We start from the raw sequence: 20,059 nt of genomic DNA on the forward strand, positions 1-20,059 counted from the left end.
GTGCCACTTCTTAATTAACTATTTTTTTAAAAAGCTGGGTGCCCTGTACATGACTATCATTCTAGCTATTCAAGATTACTGACTGAGCTCTGAGGACCTTGGTTCAAAGTTAGCTTGAGCTAAATCTCAAGAGACTATCTGGAGTTAAACCAGAAAATTGCCAGTCTGGAGACATGGTTCAAGGGATAGAGTACCACCTGAGAGTAAAAAAAAAAAAATCAAATGAGAGCCAAGGTCTCTTTTCCTTACTTGATGCATGAGTAAATTAGATCCTAAGAGGGGAAATGATATCTCCAAAATCACGAAACCCATTAAGTGACAGCAGTACAAGAACTGAGGTGCTCCAGCTTCTAGTTCATTCTAATCTCTACCCCACTCGGGAAACTTTCTGTTTCTGGAAGGAGGGTGAGGAGGACAGGGAATCCTGGTAGAGAGTAGGAGTCTATTCCCCTCCCTGGAGATAAGTTTTCTGTGCTAAGAGCTTAAGCTCGGGTTCTGGAAAGGTCTCCATTGCCTCCAGTTCTGCTGCCACATAGAGCTCAGCCTAGCTACCTGCTCACCACTGCTGCCTCTCTCTTGTTGAACAATAAAGTACAGCTCTGCCCAGGCAGTGTCTGAGTCAGCTGGCACTACCTGTGAATGCTCAGAGAGGCACACCTTGTTCTTCCCATTGAGGTGTCATGCCAGGGTGTGTTTGGGTGTCACGTTAGGGGAGCTTTGGAACGCAGTTGCTACCTTGGCCTCCTCCTTCCTCCTTTAGTCTTAGGCCCAAAGGCCCTACCTAAAGCACAGGCTCTGGCTGTCAGTGCTGTCCCCACTGGACCCATACCCACCAGCCTCTGGATAGCTCACAGGATATCGCTCAGGGGACAGGGCCTTACCACAAACTGGAGAATGAAGGGAAGGAAGGTATTTGGTAGTGGCCAGGTAAGTGTTTTCTCTCCTCTCTCTCTTATCTCCTTCTCTCTCTCTTCCTCCTCTTCTCTCTCTCTCTCCTTCATCTCTTTCCCTCTCCTCCCTCTCTTCTCTTCTCCTCTTTCCCCTCCTCTTTCCCCCTTTCTTTCTTCTCCTCCCCCCCACCCCATAAAGTCACTCACTTTTTGTCAGAGGAAATTGTTTTACATCCATCTTAGTGCATCTAGAGGAGTGCCAGTTAAGTGCCTGGCACCATTCTGGGTACCAAGGACCCCAACTGACGGCCTGGGCTTGAGTGGGAGCCATCAGCTGGTGGAAGACTCAAGGCAGGGAAGACTGCACAGAGTGGGTGTTGGCCTGGTGAGGTGTGGCATGGACTTCTCCTTCCATGTACCCCATCAGGCATGTGCAGACAGCTCCCGCCTGGGGCCTGGAGGCCTTGGCACCCTCATCTTCCTGTGATGATGGCAACAGTTTTGCTTTTGACTCATGGAGCCAAGCATGTGGACAGCCAGAGTAAGCTGTAGGAACATAAGTTGTGGTTTCCTGAGGGAAGACAGGGTTCTTTCATTCCACTGGGAAGCCACCTGCTGTCAGCAGGGCCATGGGGATATGCAAGCTGCATCCATTCCCTCCACATCAGGCCAGATCTCAGCTCCAGGTGACTGTAGGAGTTTCTCTGTGGCATCACAGGGATGCTTGTTCAGAGCAGTGTAGAAATTAGTACTGGAGCTGCTTCCTTTATATCATTGGTATGGCTGAAACAAGGAAAAAAGATTTCAGGTCCCTGCAGACCTCTATATTTGCTACATGTGGTGGACATTGGTTTTCTAAAATGTTTTTCGAGCTGTGTACTAGTGGCTCATGCCTATGATCCTAGCTACTGAGGAGGCCGAGATCTGAGGATGGAGGCTCGAAGCCAGCCCAAGCAGGAAAGTCTGAGATTCGTATCTTCAATAGACTACTAAAAAAGCTAGAATTGGAGCTGTGGCTCAAGTGGTGGGCTTTGGCTGTACCTTTTATCAACTGTATAAGCTGGAGCCATTACCTAATCTAATCTAAGTCCCCGTCTCATCTGCAAAACATCTGTCACTGCAAAACCTGCTCTGAGAGAGCTGAGATTTTAGGACAACAATGCACAGAGAATTTTCACTGTGCCTGAGCAGCCAGGGAGCATTAAAGCATGCCTAGTATGGGGTTGTGGGTGTGGCCTCTGGACCTCCTGGAGAAGGAATGGGTTCCAGAGTGGACTAGGGGGACAAAAGGGCCACAAAAGGGTTTTGGGTACCTTTACACTGTAACAAATGCATGTTCCAGTTGGCCAGAAGAAAAGCCAGCCATGGCTTGGCTTTATCTGGTAGCTAGTAAGCCTTTATCCAGTGCCCAGATGAATCAAGTGGCCACTTGAGTCACTGGAGTTCTGTACCTGGTGCTGGCTGGAAGGCCAGGAGGAGCCTAAGCATGAGCCACATTGGGATATATCATAAAAACAAAAACAATAACAGCCAAACCTGAGGCATGCAGCTAGTGTTTGGTAGAGGCTGCTCAGCGCATAACAAGCCAGCCATTCTTATCAGTCTCTGAAGGGCCTTTCTGTCTCCCTTCCCAAGGAGAGACACCTCTTTTGTCCCTTTGGGAGACTCAAGGTGACATTTCTGGGTCCCTCTCCCAGTGCATTGCAGTGGGACCCAGGCAGGAAGATTGGGTCATGTTGTATAGGTCCCTGACATGTAGATGCCATCCGCTGATGGCTGTGGGTTCATAATGAGTAATGACTGTTGCTGCCCCACTGGGCTCCATCTTGGCCAACCTTGACCCCTCCCCTCCCAGGGGACATGCCCTGCACATGGCCTTTCTATGCCATTCCCAGGGTCCCTGTGAGTACAGGCAGCCAATAGTGGCCTTTCCTCCTCCTTTCTCTTCTTGGGGACTGATAGGGTTCCCTGGTTCTCATCCATCTGTATCGTTGATTATCCTTCCCCATCCTCTGCTAGCCAGTCCTCCAGGACATACCCACCCTGTTGCTGTGTCTCCTGGACATTTGTCTAGAACAGGGAGTGGCTCTTGTAGGGTCAAGCTGGCTCTGGAGTACCCAGCAGCTGATCTGGGTCACGGAACTTCAGGAACAGGTTGGACTGGGTTTTGTCCTCACTCTCTTCTCCTTGGGACTGGCAGCTTTCTCCTATCTTATCCTCTACCATCAACTAGAGAGTGGGAAGAGGGTGAGCACCTGGCCATATTTGTGTGCCAGGGCTGAGAGGGTGAAGATGAAAGAATAAGAGCTGACCTGTGGATGGATTACCTGCCCCAGTGCCAGTAGATGACCCTTCTAAGTGTCTCAGCTTGCTGTCACACAGTCTCAGTGTGTTCCAAACCCAGCTACAGTCTGGACCCTTCCCCACTCGCTCCCCATCCCCTCTGAGTAGCCTCAATTATTTCTTCTTGGGTTTCTCCAGCACTCCAGCACAGCCTCCTCCATCTACTTCTTTGCATCTCAGTCAGCTCTTTCTTTTTTTGTTACTTAATTTTAATTATTAGTTTTCAATCCCATCTGAGCACCTAGTAAGACTGTCAGTAACCTGCATCAATGAGCCAACCCCCCGGAATTAACACAGGTAATGTTGTGCCCTATTTGCTTCAGATATTTTGGGGGGGGGCAGATAGAGGGACCTGGTAAATGCTAGGTTGCCGCCGCCGCCCCCTCCTCCTCCTCCTCCTCCTCCTCTTTCTTTTCCTCCTCCTCCTTGACAGTCCTGGGGCTTGAACTCAGGGCCTGATCACCATCCTTGAGTTTTGTCAAAGCTAGCACTCTACCACTTGAGCCATAGCACCACTTCCAGCTTTTTCTGTGTATGTAATACTGAGGAATTAAACCCAGGGCTTCATACATGCTAGGTGAACACTACCCCTAAGCCACATTCCCAGCACATAGATTTCCTTCTTTCTGCCTTGGGTTGAAATGGTACAGTGCTGAGAGGTTCACTGAGCAGGCAGGCTGTCCAGGGCAGAGAACCTCCATAGAGAGGGAGGGAGGGTGCCCAACAATCTGAAGCAGCCAGGACCTTCTCCTTACAGCTCACCTGAGGTGGACAACTTCCCATCAGTGCATCAACCACAGGACAGGGAAGACACCTGCAGGAGTGACCTGCAGCTGGGCTCCTGGGTGGGCTGGAAGACATCCCAAAACATGAGGGAACTTTTCCTGTGGGATTTCCCAGTTCCTGGGCAGGACTTGGTTTTCCCTCTAGGAAAGGCTCCCTCAGGGAAGCCTGCAGAGCACAAGTCCCAGGCTGCCCTGACATGTGCCTGGCTATGTGGGCTTCTTTACAAGGCTTCCGCTGGCAACTCCACCTGACTTGGATTTTTACTGCAGGATTCTCTTTTTCCATCTGGGTTCTAGCTTGTCCTTCCCTTCCCCTCTTGCAGAGACACTAGGAAGCCCTGGCTAGAAGGAAATCCCAGAGACAAATGATGGATGATTCCTATATGCTAGGGCTGTGATGCTCACCTTAGTGACCCCATAACTGCAAGAGTTTTTGGATCCACCTCTCTTGTAGAGAAGAAGAGAGTGGGGAGATTCTACAGGTGGTACCTTGGGGGTGGGGCGGACCTCACTATTGCTTAAGTTCCATTGGTTGGGATCTAATCACATGACTAGTCCAGCAAGGCAGGCTGGGAAGTGTAGGCTAAGTGTGTCCAGCAGTGTGTCAGACACCCAGGTAGACAGTGGGACTGTTACTTCTGAGATGCTTGCAGACTTTTTTTTTTTTTTGCCAGTCTTTCTCAAGGCTAGCACTCTACCACTTGAGCCTCAGCACCGCTTCCGGCTTTCTTCTGTGTATATGGTACCAAGGAATCAAACCCGGGTATTCGTACATGCTAGGCAAGCACTCTACCACTAGGCCAAACTCCTGGCCCGCTTGCAGACTTTTGCGGGAAGATAGGTACATGGGCAAGTCATGTTACACTGGGCTCTAAGCACAGTTCTAAAATCTCTGCCAGTATGCAGAAGCCACATGTTAGAGGGAGCTACAGAATAGAATGTTGCATTGGGGAGAAGCACAACCATCTGTGAAGTATCGGGGACATGGGAGAATGGCAGGACATGTGACTAGACAGGTCAGTCATCACAGAAATCATGAACAGACTCGTGTCCTGTAGATGATCATGTCCATACAGGGCCTACATGAAGCCAAAGATGAGCCAGCAGAAGGGAGCAATTGCAGTGACATTAGGTCAGGAGGGCACTTGGCACTGACCTTATTGGGACTGTCAAAGTTGAGCATGGTCTCTTAGGCTATAAGGAAAGCAGTGATGCGGAGACTGTCTCCCTGGGCATTGCTTCTAGCCAGAGCTTCCGTAGCTGATGGGGCCGTCTGGTAGCTCAGGTCACAAAGTTGGCTTGTTGGTGGACATACTTAGCCCTCTTTGAGGATACTCTCAAGGCCTTTTCTAGGTTCTAGGCCAGACCAGCATCTGTTTCCTGGGAAGACTGGGATGGTGTTGGCCCACAGCTTTAGGGCCATATTCTATCTGAAGAGAGAAAGCTTTTGGGCAGTGAGTGCTTCATACTGCAGAGCAGGAACCCAAAGAGCTGATTGGCCTTGTCATGCCACCCCTGCCTTCTCCTTTGTCTATTATATTTTCATTTCCTTTTGTGCAAGACTTTTGAAGAGGAAGAGAGCTTTAAAGCCTCAATGCAGATTGATCTATTTGTAATGAATGAAAAAAATAGGGAGTGGAGACACGTGGACACAGGAGGAAGAAGGAGAGGATGTTGGATTGATTGATCTCATGGTGGCCAGGGACTTTAGGGACCGCAGTACTGAGCCAGTAAATAGAGGATGACATCAAGAAAAACTAGGACTGGGACCTGGAAGATGAAGGCAAAGGATCAAGAATTCAAAGCCATTGAGAGGAAAAAGCAAGAGCTTGAGGCCTTGAGTTTAAGCCTTAATACCAACACATGTACACGCAAATGAACACAAACGCACACATATATGCATGCACACACATGCACACACTTTAAGGCCAGTCTGTGATAAAATGAGATTCTGTCATAAATCTCAGAAAACTAAGGCTGAGGGTTCTTCTGGATAGAAGTTTCTATCTGTTCTCCTTCTTTGGCCTCTTCCTTTCTCTGGAAGTCTTCGGAGGTTTGTGTAGGTGAGGGAAGTGTTGGCAGCTTTGGAGATAGTTTAGGAGCCTTAGGAGGGGTCTCTGGAAGCTTAGGAAATGGCCTTGAGACTCGTAGGAGGAAACTGGGTGACCACAGCCAGGACCCTGCCAGAAAACATCTCATCCAGGCAGACCTCATTCTCAGTGGGGGTGTGTCCCCTCCCACACCCTGGCTTGCCACCAGAATTCCTCTGGCCCCCACACAGATGTCTCTTCCGTCATTCTCCAGCCTATGTACTGGCCACATGTGTCTTTCTAGAATTCTACTTTTACAGCTTCCCTCCTCTGGCCCAAATCCTCCCTGTTGCTGGAAGCAGGAAGTCCAGGTTCCTTCTCTCAGACAGGGAGGATCCATGCAGCCCTGCCCTGACCCCGCCCAGCATCAGGCCCCTTCCACCCAGGGCATCTTCCTGGAAGTGAAGGAAGGAGAAGCCAGCAAGCAGCAGGCTGGTTTCTTTAAGTTCTGGAAGATGGGGAGATGGGGAAGTAGCTCCTAGTCTATGGTGAGAGTAGGAGAAAGCAATCTCAGATTGCTGCTAGGAAAGTACAACCTATTCCGCCCAGAGCCAGGCTCCTGGCTTCCCTGAGTCCAGACCTCTGACCTTGCTCCCAAGGTAATTGGCTGGTTTGACATCCCGCATTTCCCTCTTAGCCAATGGGGCACAGCCTTACATAGAAAGTGAAGGACTGTGTTAACAGGGGAAGGATCCTGAAGGAGAAGTAGACTGATAGCTTTGAGCAGCTCCCACAAAGCAGGAAGGCTGCAGGATGACATCAAGAGTCCAGGTGATATTGCTGAGTCTCTTCATCTTAAAACTTTTTATCAAGTGGGGGAAGTAATCCAAGCATACCTGTTCAGCTGTACTGTTTCATTGAAGCCACACACCATCCTGCAGTGCTGTTTTAACTCATGCCCATCTTGCTGAGGAGCTGACAGATCACAGGTTAAGGGACCTGGCAAGTTTCATGTAGCAAAGCAACAATCTGGAATTCTGACTTCAGCCCTCAAGCATTCCACACTCAACTGTGTAGAATACTGATCATGCTAAAGTAGCACCAAGGGAGGTGACCAATCCTGCTGATCTCTTTTGTGCCTGCCTGTTAAAGTACATTGTATGTGTACTTCCCTTTTTCCACCTCACCTCAGAGAGGAGAAAGCTGGGACTTTTTTGTTCCATTTTATAGATGAGTAGTTGGAGGCTCAAAGAATAGGTGGAAATGATTGTATCTGGAACTTGGCAATATTTTCTTAAGTTTCTTCTCACATGGATTGTCACTTCATCTATGGGGACAGCCCAGAACTGGAGCCTTTTCTTGACTCTAGTCCACTGCTCCAATCTTGCACAAAGGCTGTGGGCACATAGAATGACCCCTCTGGAGTGGGTTCAGGGGAAGTGGGGGTAGCTGGCCAGCCTGCTTAGGCACCTTCTGGGCATCAGAGAGAGATTTCCCTGGGCTTGAGGAGGCTTCCTGGATTGCATGCTGTCAGCACATCTTTGATCTTTTCCTTCCCTCATTGTGCGTCTCACTGACTGGCCATCAGCCCAAGTTCCATCATGTTAAATGGCAAACATACCATATGTGCTGGTGGAAAAGCAGTGGGCTCCTCCCTGAGCCTGGCCCATGCAAGCCAGTGGGGCAGCTCCCTGGGGCCCCAGAGGCTCACCAGACCTTCCCTGATCATGACATTTTTCACTGTCTGCCCCTCTGTCTCCCTACCACTTGTAGGGATCCTAACTTCCTCAGCACTTTTCCCTGGCATTGGGGACAGCCTGGTGTTATAGCAAGAGCAATAATGATAGTCATAGCTAATATGACCCAAGTGCTTTCACATCAACCCTGCCAGTCAGATTCTGTCACTGTCTTCCTCTTTGCCCAGCTCTAGCTCACTCTGTATTATTCTTCTTTTTCCACCTCCTCTCCTTTCCTCTTTCCCATTCTCTTCCTCCCCTTCCTTTTCTTCTTCCTCATTTCCTAAAATGTTTTGCATCGCCGTTGTGAGTCCAAGGGGAGACTAGTCACGTATCATTTTGCATGACTTATGTGGTTTCTCCTGAACTAAAATGCTTATGTTGAAGCTTAGGTCCAGGAACCTTAGAATGTGACTGTAATGGAGTCCTCACAGATATGATTGCTTGAGATGAATTCATTCTAGCATAGCTGGTACACTTTTAATGTGATACAGGCACCCACTTTCAAAGGTGATATTTGAACACAAGATCACTCTACAAACACAAGTACAGAGTCAGAGTGACACTTCTACAAATCAACAAGTACCAAAGATCACTGGCAGCATCAGAAACAGCGCAGAATTTCCTGTACTGTTCTGAGAAGAACTAACTCTATCCATACCTTGGTTTCTAGCTTTTAGTCTTTAGAACCATGGGACAAAAAGCCTATGTCAATTAAACCACCTAGTTTGTGCCACTCTGTTATAACCCTGGCAAAAGAGCACACACACACACACACACACACACACACACACACACACACACACGCATATTTTGATACACTTTTGTTCTTAAGATGGGGCCCAGAATGTTGTTGCATGACTGTAATCTCAGTGTTTGGGAGGCTGAAGCAAGAGGGTTTAAAGCCAGCTTGGGCTACATAACAGGTTCTAGGCCAGACTAGGCTGTGTACTGAAAGCCTGACTTAAAGACAAAACAACAAGAGAGGAGCAGAGGAAGGGGCCACAAGCTAAGGAATAAAAGTAGCCTCTAGAAGCTTACAAGGGAAAGGGAACAGGTCCTGGTCTGGAGCCTCAGAAAGGGGGGAGGAGGGAAGAGGCAGCTCTAAGTCTCACCACTCTACAGCAGAGGCCTCTGCAGTGTCTCACCAGCTAATCCCACTCCAAGACCCTAATTATGCCTGTCCTTTACCTGACTCCTGGAAATAATGTTTTCTCTATCTCTTCACATTTCTGGTACTGCTCCAGGACCCCCAGCCCCCACACGCCATGCCCTGCAGAGTGGAACATCAGGCATCTGACCTTACCAGCACTGGTGCCAACTGTGCAGTCATCACTAGGATAAGTGACCAAGGGCCTCCACACTGGATAACACTACTTTTCCTGATACATAGTGGTGCTTTATGAGCAAGCACATTGGTTCCAATCTGACTCCTTCCTATAGCTGTGATAACAGGCTTGTGTTCATGTACAGCTTTTTATTGGCTGCAATTATACCTCCTAACTTTTAGACTTGCCTTGAACCTCAGATCTCCTGATTTCAGCCTCCTAAGTAGTTAGGATCACATACATGAGCTACCATGCTCATCTTGCTGAAGTGGTGCTCAGATTTGTCTTCCGAGCTGGCTTTCTAAAGAGATCCTCAGATCTCAGCTTCCTGAGTAGCTTTGATTACAGGAGTGAGCCACTGGGGCACAGCTGTGTAATTGATTGTTGGCCAGGGAGTTATGATGATTCAACATGGAAAACATAATCTGTTCAGCAAATTATTCTTAAGTGACAGGATAACCATACCCCCAAAAACTGTATATTAAAGTTTTATGTTCAGTTTAATTTAAACAGATTAATCCACTGAAGAGCTCAGCACTCTTTACTCACTGTGAGATTCTGGTGTGATTGAACTTCCTCACAACTAAGGATCTGCTAATAATCATCTTCCAGTTACTGCCCAGTCCCTCCCTCCCTAATCTGTTGTTTGTGTATCTTTGTGTCAAATTGGCTGTGTATGTTAAGTGCAAGCCCCTGCAAAGGCAAGGGTGCTCTGTCTTGCATGTGAGTTGAACTTGACTGAGTGAATAAATCATACAATGCTATGACGTAGTGAATATAAATTGTAAGTGCTGTTGGGATTCCATAAAAGGAGGAGTAACCTTTAGCTGGGACAGCCAAGAAAGACTTGAAAGGCCATCGAAGAAATGAAGAGAAAGGAGACCTACATCTCAGGAAGGGTGAGCACTGTCAGAAAAGTTGCACTTAGCCTTACTGTTACTCTCACTCTCTGTCTCTGTGTCCCCAGCATTGAAGTCCTTAATGATCACATGACAAGTAAATTCAGAGTTTTGCTTGATATTTCTGGGTCCTGCAGAAATTTAGGTGGCCTTCTCTCTCCCTTTTTTTTTAAATGAAAAATTCTTTTTTCTTTAATTTTTTTTTGCCAGTCCTATGCCTTACTCAGGGTTTGAGCACTGTCCTTGGGCTTTCTCAGGGCTAGCACTCTACCACTGGAGCCACAGCACCATTACCAGTTTTTTTCTATATACGTGGTACCAAGGGTCTTTGTGCTTGCTAAACAAGCACTCTTACCACTAGGCCAACTCCTGGCCCTATTTAATGAAAATTTCTAAGTCTAGAGTCCCTTAGCTTCCCATGAAGTGTGATTGAGGGAGTGTGTGGGTGTCTGTGACTCATGCCTGTAATCCTAGCTACTTCAGAAGCTGAGATCTGAGGATCAAGGTTCAAAGCCAGTCTGGACAGGTAAAGTATGTGAGATTCTTACTTCCAATAACCACCAACAAGAAGTGGAGTAATGACTCTAGTGATAAGGGTGCCAGCCTTGAGTGAAAAAGCTGAAGCAGTGCCCTGGCCCTGAGTTCAAGTCCCAGCACTGGCGCGCTCACGCGCGTGCGTGCGCACACACACACACACACACACACACACACACACACACACACACACAGAAGAAGTTTTGAGGACTTGGGCCCAATGAAACCGCACCCTCTCTGCCTCTTGGGTTACAGATGTGCAGTAACGAGGGTAACCAGGAAGGGCAAGGCCCACCCTCCTCCCTCCCCACTGTGTACTGCTGTGATCCTGTCCAAGGAGAGCCTCTGAATCTACTTTTTGGCTGGAGCCAGCTCTTGGAGCCGAGCTGTCCCACATCGCTCATCTTGTCTACCCCTTAGATAAATAGGCCAGCATCCTTCACATACTGCCAGGCTCTAATGCGCTTACATGGTCCTCCACTGGCCGGATGCTCCTCACTCCAGAAGAACCCTGACAATGGGGACCTGCTTTTCTTCTGGCCTGGGCAGGTCCTTGCTGGAGTGACAGGAGGATCCACTTCCTGCTTGAAAAGGTAGCCAGCCATTAACACAGCTGCCTGCTGGGTGGAACCTTCCTTCCTCACTGCCCACACAACCAGGCTTCTTCCTCACCCATGTCCATGTGATTACTTTCTCTGGCAAACCCAGCCTGCCTCTCCTGAGGGGTGACATTGGGTCCTACTGCCATCTTGTGGGCCCAGAGACAGGATACTATGTCCCCATGTGCCCCCATGCTTCTGGCACCCTGCAGAGTCAGCCCGGCTAGGCTGCCTTTATTTAGTTTGTTCAGGAGCCAAAGCTAAGGGATTGCTTTCTTTGAAAGGTGACCTGTAGGCAGAGAAAATGGCACTGTCTATTGGTGAGCAGGGCTTGCTGTTCCCATAGGCAGTGGGCTGTGGGGATGACCAGGGCTTGGCTGGTGTGGTCGTGGTGGTAGGACTACGTGACCGATGTGTGGGCAGGTCTCCTGAGGCTCAAGGGTGACTGATCTGTTGGGGATCCAGAGTTGTGGAGAGGCCCCACTGACACAAGATGCCCAGCAGACGGGCTTATCTTGGCTGGGATGGGAATGAAGGGAGACCTAGGTGAGTCCAGCTGTTCAGGAAGAGGAAGCTGTCAGAAGGGCAGCTGAGTGAGAAGCTCCTGCAGGGACTCCTTCCCCAAACTTCTGGGGAAAAATAATGTAAATCTGCCCCCTTACTGAGGAAATTCAGAGTGCTCTTTGGTGAAGAATGTAACTGTTACTCTGCCAAGACATAGCTGTCTGTCTTCTCCAGGAAGCGTTCCCTGACCTCCTGCAGCTTCTACAGGATCCTGCTCATATTCCCTGTCACTCTGGAGGCTTGTCTGTTGTTAATCTTCCTGCTGTAGCCTCCTTAGTGCTGGAATTACAGGTGTATGCCAACAAGCTTTTTTTTCCTTCTTCTGCTAGCTGGAGTTTGAACTCAGGGCTTTGCCTTTGCTTGTCTTGGTTGCACACAGCGGGTGCTCTTCTACCTGAGCCATGCCTTCAGCTCAGCTCTTTGTGGTTATTTTGGAGATGGTGTTGTTTCTACCCAGTCTGGCTTTAAATCACAGTCCTCCAGATCTCTAGGAGTATAGGTTTGAGGTGCTGGCACCCAGTTCCTTTTTTGACTACCTCTGTTTCTTCAACTTCTAGTTTTCTCCTCAGTGAACACGAATTACTTATGTAATACAGAAATGAAATGTGCACAAATAGAATATGGGTGGGGAAAATGGGAAAAAGAAAATAGGAGTTCTAGTCTATAAAATTTATTTGAAAATGTTAATTAAGAAAAGCAATACCCTGGGTCTGCTATGCATACCTGTAATCTCAGCACTTGGGAGGTAGAGGCAGGGAGATCCAGAGTTCAAGGCCATTCTAAGACCCAGTCACAACAACAATAAAAGAAAAATCCTAAATTCATAGTATGGTGGCTTAATGGCTATATTTATACACAGCAGGGAATTATTAAATGTTTGAGAGTTGAAGTTGCAGCATTAAAAACTCATGAGCCAGCTTTTGCTAACTATCCATCTATGTTCAGTGAAAGTTAATTATGGTGCAGTCTCTGTCTTGTTTTGAATGGAACTCATTCATCAATGATTCTGCCTTCGTATGTGGGCTACAAATAGCCTATGCATATTAGGCAATGATTGTGTGAGAGGCAACCTTAAAATCACATGTTACAGCTGGATGTACAGATGGATAGGTGGCCAGTCTCCACTCTTTGTCTCTTCTAGCATCACATCTCTTCTCATCATGTTCAGTGCGAGCATTAGGCTCCTCCTGTTTCCATGCAGTGGCCCATACATACAACTGGAACCATCTTTACAAAGCACAGACCAGATGGCGTCTGTCCTCTTTAGGACTTCCTTTCTATCAGGCTAAATCCTGAGTCATGGCAGTTCCCAAGGCCCTCTGTGGTCTGACCCATTCAGCCTTTCAGCTCCCTTGCCTGCCTATTGCCCTACCTCACACCACAGCAGCCACACACACCTTGTTGGCTCTTTGCACATCCAGTTCCCTTTTCTTGGGCTGTTCCTTCTTCCACAGTGGCTCTCAGTTCCTCTCCAGTATGTTTGGGCTAAATTGCCTCAAATTGGTAAGGCCTTCCTCAGCACCCAGTACAGTAACCAGCCCTATGGCACCCACATTTTACCCTACTTCATGTGTCCCCCCACAAATGATGCTCACTTGGGATGTCTCCCTCCACTGGAATGGGAATGCACTGACACCCCTTGGCTTTTTCCTTTCTTTTCCTTTCTTTCCCTTTCCTTTCCTTTCTCTTTCCCTTTCTTCCCTCCCTCCCTCCCTCCCTCCTTCCCTTCCTTCCTTTTTCTTTCTTTCTTTCCTTCCTTTCTCTTTCTTTCCTTCTTTCGTGTGTGTGTGTGTGTGGGTGGGTGTGTGTGTGTGTGGGTGTGGGGGTGTGGGGGTGTGTGTGGGGGGTGTGCATGTGTGCCTATGTGTGTTTGTCCCTGAGCTCTTCAGCTCAAGGCTACTGCCCTACCTCTGGGCCTGGGTGCTGTCCCTGAGCAATTCAGCTCAAGGCTACAGCCCTACCTTAGAGCCAAGCTCCACTTTCCCATTCTCTAGAGGTTAATTGGAGAGAAGAGTCTCAGATCCTTTTGTGCCCGGGCTGGCTTTGAACCTTGATCCTCAGATCTCAGCCTCTTAAGTAGCTAGGATTACAGGCGTGAGCCACCGCGTCCAACAACTTTTTTCTTTAACGCCCAATGCTCTTAGTAGGTACTCAGTAGATGTTTGAAAACGGAGAGAATGGATACCCATGGTATTATGTTCTTCTAATCTTTGGTAAGGATACGTCTGAGGTCTATATGATGCCAGTGCCCTGTGTGCCCTTAGTCACCCAGCTGGGACAGTGGGACAAGATCCTGCACTGTAGCCCTTGCTTGGCTTGGAGAGGGGATGTCACCCCACCCAGGGGCCTTGCCTCCTGTCTGCTTTTCCAGTTTACTCAGAATTTCAGCCTAGAATAACAAAAGAAAAAACAAAACAAAACAATCAGCTATTCCTTCAGAATTGTGGAAACTCTTCCAGCAGTTCTGTCCCTGGAAAAAACAGTAGTGGTCTCCGGGAGGGAAAGGAAGAAGCAGAGGGACAGATCTAGCAGAAGGCCCGTGAGATCAATTTGGTTTTGCAATTAAAATAACATCTGGGCCTGTTTCTGCAGAGGAGTTCTGGAAAGTGGGTGGTCTGTCTGAAGGGTCAGGTGGGCCTTCCTCTCTTCTCCCCTAGGAGGCTTTGGATGGAGGGTGGCTGAAGGATTCACTGTGCAGATGAAATATAGAAGAACTGGGTCCACAGAAGCATCTGGAAGCCTCAGCCTGGCCTCAAATCCTGCTGGTCCCAGGCCTGGCCTTCAGGGCATCTCCAGAGATGGAGATGGTTCATACTCCCACTTAGATACCTCCTCCTACTCATGGCCCCTGTCAGCTGTTAATCATCTATGAAATGAGTGATTTCAGTTGTTAGTCATCTCAGGAGCATAATGGGCTGAAGAGTGAGGCAGAAGGGATGCCCAAGGCTGTTCCCATCTCTGAAACTTGTCTCCTCTATCTGTTGACTCCTCAGATGCAGCTTCTGGATAAGTTTCCCATCGAAGGTGGCCAGAAGGACCCCAAGCAGAGGATTATCCCCTTCCTCCCAGGTAAGTTGGGGGTGGGAACTGAGGGTTGGAGTGAACTGGAGAAGGGTTCAGAAGAGGCAGCTACTAAGCTGGAAATGCCACATGGGTTTGGTGTAGAAATCTTCGTATTAATGACTCCCCACAGATCTGGAAGTCCCTAGCCACTGTCCTCCAAGTGGCTTCTCTGGACATTTCAGAGCTGTCTCTGCAGCCTCAGTAGAGTTTTTCAGGCTCTTGAACTTGTTTGTTTGTTTGTTTTTAACCAAAGTCATTGAGAGACCAGGTTCTCCCAGGAAAGAGCAAAGGGTTGCCAGCAGAACTGGTACCACAGCCTCCCACAGATGGAATACACACTCCAGGCCTCACTCCATCATGGCCTGCCTGGGAGCTGGGCAGAGACAGGGTTTGAACCAGTTCTGCTTAGTTGTAAGGCCAGCTTCTGTTTCTTGAGACGATCTCAGGGCCTTGTGACTTGGATGTCTAAGTTTGTGTAAAAACCCGTAGTAATTACAAAGTGTTTTTTGGTACATTTCCATGTGCAAAACTTCCTGCTGACATATGCATTATCATTTCCCCCCAAAGGATGGAGATGGTAGGGTTCAGAGCAGTTAAGTATCTGCTATGAGTTGGGCCCCCCGGTGACTCATGCCTGAGGGTGAGACCTGTGGCTGGAGATTTAAAGCCAACCTAGGCAGAAAAGTCCCACAAGAGTTTTACTTCCAGTTAACCAGGAAAAAAAAAAAAACAACAACTGGAGGTGTGGCTTAAATGGTAAAGCATCAGCCTTGAGTGAAAAAGCCAAGTGAAAGAGCAAGTTCAAGCCCTTGAAAACATTGAACTGAAGTCTCCAGCCCTACATCTAGCCTCTGTCCTAAACATTGTATGTAGTACTTTTCCTTGGAGTTCCTGGTTCTTTCTCTGCCCCAAGCCATTGGGTCTGACAGCTTTAAGGGGAGCTCTTTCATGGTACACTTCCCTCTGAGTCAGTGCTGGCCACGGACCCCTGCAGTTCAGCCTCTAGGACAATAGTAGTTAGTTGGATCTTGAGTCTCAGGCACGCTGCTGGCCAGCCAGTACCTACCTGTTGACCTGAGAACAGATTGGAGAGCCTTGCTCAGAGCGGCTCTGAATCGAGGGACATTCCTCACACACCCTCAGTGTAATAGCCACAGTGGCAAAGGTGCACAGGGACCCCTGACCTCATCTTCTGCTAGAGGAGCAGAGAAGTAATCAGATCTCAAGAAGAACTGCCAGGCTTCATAGTTTGGGCAAGACCTTAGATGCCCCAATACCACCTGGGATGCTATGGGCCTAGATGCCCCAGAGGAACATGAAGCCAGCGAGGAGCCCTTGAGGGCCTATGAAAGGACAACTACCTCTTCCTCTTCCTCCTTGGCCAGCACTGCAGAGAAAGCTCTCCTTGTCATTCAGTCAGCCATGTTTAGGAAGAGCTCTGCTGTACTAGGCTGATGGAGCCAGTGGTTTGGCTGGTTGGGTCAGATCTTCACTTAAGGAACCTGGAGGTAGTGAGAGGCAAGACTAGAATCAGAGCAATTGAAACAAGGATGTTAGCCGCAGCCTCGAGGGGGGTGGAGTTGACCCTGAAGGCAGGTAGGATGGAAGGGTGGGCTATAGAATATGGCTTGAGCATGCTGCCACTCTGCTCCGTGCCTCCATATCAGACTACCTGCACATATTCCTGGAAAACCTGATTCAGTTACTAGTTCCTTTTTGTTTTTGCTTGTTTGGTTTGGTTTTGGTTTGTTTTCACTTTTGCTAGTCCTAGGGCTTGAACTCAGGGCTTGAGCACTGTCCCTGAGCATCTTTTGCTCAAGGCTATGGCATTCAACCACTTGAGCCACAAGTACCACTTCCAGCCTTTCCTGTTGATGTGGTACTGACGAGTTGAACCAAGGTCTTCGCTAGGCAAGCACTCTACCACTAAACCACATTCCCAGCCCAGTTACATTCTATTAACTTTCTTCACCACTGTTTCCTCATCTGAAAGATGGGAGTGCTATAACAGTGTCTACTTCATGAAACTGTTTTTATTTTTGTTTTTGTGCCAGTACTGGAGTGGGTTTGAACTCAGGAATTCAGATTAAGAGATGCTAATAGACTTGCACAGGGCCACCCAGCCAGGAGGTGTACCCAACACCAAACTTAATCCTGCCTCCAGGCTGGGGGACCCCCACGGCCTCCTCACCACTTGTCAGCTGCCACAGAGGATGACAGCTTAGTGGTTGCTGCAGGGCTGAGACCTGATCTGCAGCTCAGTTTCATCTTACTATACTCCAGTGAGGAGAAAATCCATGCTGAGCTCTCCATCTCACTAAATGTCAACCCATGGCTGCTACTGATGAATGAAGTCACCTGTCTCCACTGACTGGGAAAAGTCCAGCAGCAGACACTAACCCCCACATAAACGTGACCATGCATAGTGGGGGACGTTGTGAAGAGACTGAGGCTGACTAAAGATACCCACAAAGAAAGGATTACCCTTTCCCTGGCTTTTCCTTCTCCATAACCTTTCGCTGACCTCCCATCTCCCGCCTTTGCTCACTTACTCTCGACAACTTCAGAACGGGCATTGCTGGCCATTTTCCAACCCAGACTCTGTCCCTGGCTTCCTTTTGCTTACTGGAAGCTTCCTTTGCCCCTTCATGCACTAATCCCTCCTCCATTTGGAGGAAAAGGAAAAGGATCATGGTAAAATAACCCAACACAACTGTAACCAGGCCAGGATGGGTAAACATAGAAGGAGTTCCCAGAGTAGAGGGCATCAGTGGGGAGCATGGCGTATGCTCTTCTGTGAAGTTCCCACACCAGGAGACAAGCAGTCCAGGGCAAGGGACAAGCCAGCAGAGACAGGGGTTCAGTTAAGTCTAGACTCAGGCTAGCTACCCAAGCTTAGGGGTTGAGCACTTACTTAGCCCACCCAGAGCAGCCTTTAGATCTAGACTGACAGGCATAGTGGTGTATACCTGTAATCTTAGCGCTCGGGGGATATTTGAGCTCTGTGAGACCTACAAGAGCTATGGCACAGACGAGGAGTTTTGGAGCCTGTGTGGGCCATGTGTGTCTCCAGTATGATATCCATATCCCATGTGGGTTTTGGACACCCCACCTCAGAAGTGGGGTACCAGAGAAAGTGTCCTGGTTCTCTCAGGCTTGTGCCTCCAGATCCCACCTTATGAGAGTTAGATACAGCCTTCTCTTTGCCTGACTTGGCACATCTGAGACAACACCCTGTCTCCCTCCCTCATCTTTCTGTCATGGGCTGGAGGCCTGGTAGGGCTGTGTCAAGACTCGATCCATCTCCCCTATGTACAGACACATTTGCTTGATCATCTCCTATTATATGTCTGGCCTTGTGTGAGCTTCCCCACCCTCCTTCCCTCCTTTCCTACAGCAGGGCAGAATCCCCAGTCAGGGAGGGGGCAGTTCACTCTCCATCATTACTAGGCCTTGAGTGGCAGAGTCACCGTTTCTCTTATGTGTCCTGTGGCTTTGCCTGGTCATGGGATTGTCACAGCTAGCCTCAGCTAGTCTTTGTCCCTCTTCTGTTGTCCTGGTAACTCCCAGGTTAGAGACCCCCCTTCTGTCTGTCATTGCTGCCTCCCGAATCAGGAGTCCCCTAACGGGGACTGGGACACAGCCTGACCTTCGCTGCTCACCTTACACACCAATAGTGGAGGTTACCAGCACTGGGTAATTTTCACAATTAAACTATACATTAAACAGTAATGTATTTTTATTTTATATGAGGACAAATCAGATAGCTCTCAGAGATTTCTGAGTATTATTCTTTAATTAGGAACTTCACAAGATTGGCTGTTCGTTTTCTTAAGTCACAGCATTTTTTTAAACTTTATCTTTTTTTTGGTGATGGGGGAGGTCTTTTCTTTTTTGGTACTGGGGCTCTAACCCAGTACATTGTACTTGCTAGGCTAGCACTTTCCTACTACAGCCCTACAGTATGTTTTTATTTTAAACTATTTTGTGTCTGTGTATACCAGTCCCAGGGCTTGAATTTAGGGCCTGGGAACTATCCTTGAGCCTTTATGCAAAAAAAAAAATTGCCCAGATTACCGTAGCAATTTTTGGGTGGTTAATTGAAGATGAGAGTCTTACAGACTTTCCTGCTGGAGCTGGCTTTGAACCACAATTCACACACCTGTCTCCTGAGTAGCTAAGATTACAAATATGACCCACTGGTGCCTGGCTATTTTGAACCTCTGATTTTGAAATAATTATAGATTGATGATTTGTTGCAAAAACATTAAGCTACTATACCCCCTTCTGCTCTGTCCTTTACCCTGGTCACTTCCCCAGTATACTACAGAGCATACAGCTGGTTACCCGCCCATTATAAGTAAGATTAAATGACCTCTCACCCTCTCTGAGGTTCCCCTCAATGGAACAGCTACACAGTGAACTACAGTATGTGATCAGAACCAGGAAACTGATACTAGCACAACTCATCTAGATCACAGAGCCAAGTGATGGACTTCTGTGGTAAGGAGGTGGAGATGTCAAGAAGTAGCATGCTTGCCGGGCTCACACCTGTAATCCTAGCTACTCAGGAGGCTGAGATCTGAGGATCACGGTTCAAAGCCACCCCGGCACTAAAGACTCTGAGACTCTTATCTCTAATTAGCCACTAGAAAACTGGAAGTAGGGCTGTGGCTCAAGGGGTAGGGTGGTATCCTTGAGCTGAAGAGCCCACAGATAATACCCAGGCTCAAGGGTAGGGCAGTAGCCTTGATCTGAAGAGCTCAGGGACAGTGCCCAGGCCCAGAGTTCAAGCCCCACAATCGACCAAAAAAAAAAAAAAAAAAAAAAAAAAGAAGAAGAAGAAGAAGCATGGAGGCAGGCAGCAGCTAGACAATAGTCCCTTCTCTCCCAGGCCAGGCAGCTTGCATTGGGTGAAATTTTCTAACAGGCAGGCTTTGTACAGGAGCCCTTTGTACATATATAGGCCTTCAGGACCAACGACATTATCCTGTAATTGTCCTCAGTGGCATTCAGTTTAATTGGGGCATGTGAGAAAGCTTGTTGCCAAGAGAATTTTGAGTTCCAGGCCAGCATGAACTACAATCTTGACTCAATAGTAGTAGTTCAGGTTTATTTGTATGTTTAGAGTCCGCGGTTTCTAAGTATGTTGACAAACTGGGTAGACCTAGCACTTGAAGATAGGGTTAGCACCTTGACTGACCTCAGTCAGTTGAGATGAGAGTCGAATTGTGAAGTGTCTCAGATCCTATTCACAATCTCATCAGGTTTGATTACTATGGTTTTAC

The 20,059-nt window shown here is 48.2% G+C and overlaps 1 protein-coding gene across 4 annotated transcripts in view; it reads left to right on the top strand.

Moving 5' to 3' along the window:
* Sh3pxd2a (SH3 and PX domains 2A) overlaps positions 1–20,059 on the top strand; it is a 184,934-nt gene that overhangs the window by 49,007 nt on the left and 115,868 nt on the right. For all 4 annotated transcript variants that reach the window (XM_090345954.1, XM_090345955.1, XM_090345951.1 and 1 more), the window contains exon 3: positions 14,702–14,777. In XM_090345954.1, the coding sequence (XP_090202080.1) occupies positions 14,702–14,777 (76 nt within the window). The remainder of the gene's footprint in view (positions 1–14,701; positions 14,778–20,059) is intronic.

Source organism: Megascapheus bottae, chromosome 15 (genome assembly GCF_031878675.1).
Source record: "Megascapheus bottae isolate mThoBot1 chromosome 15, mThoBot2.hap1, whole genome shotgun sequence".
In the NCBI taxonomy this organism is placed as follows: Eukaryota; Metazoa; Chordata; class Mammalia; order Rodentia; family Geomyidae; genus Megascapheus; species Megascapheus bottae.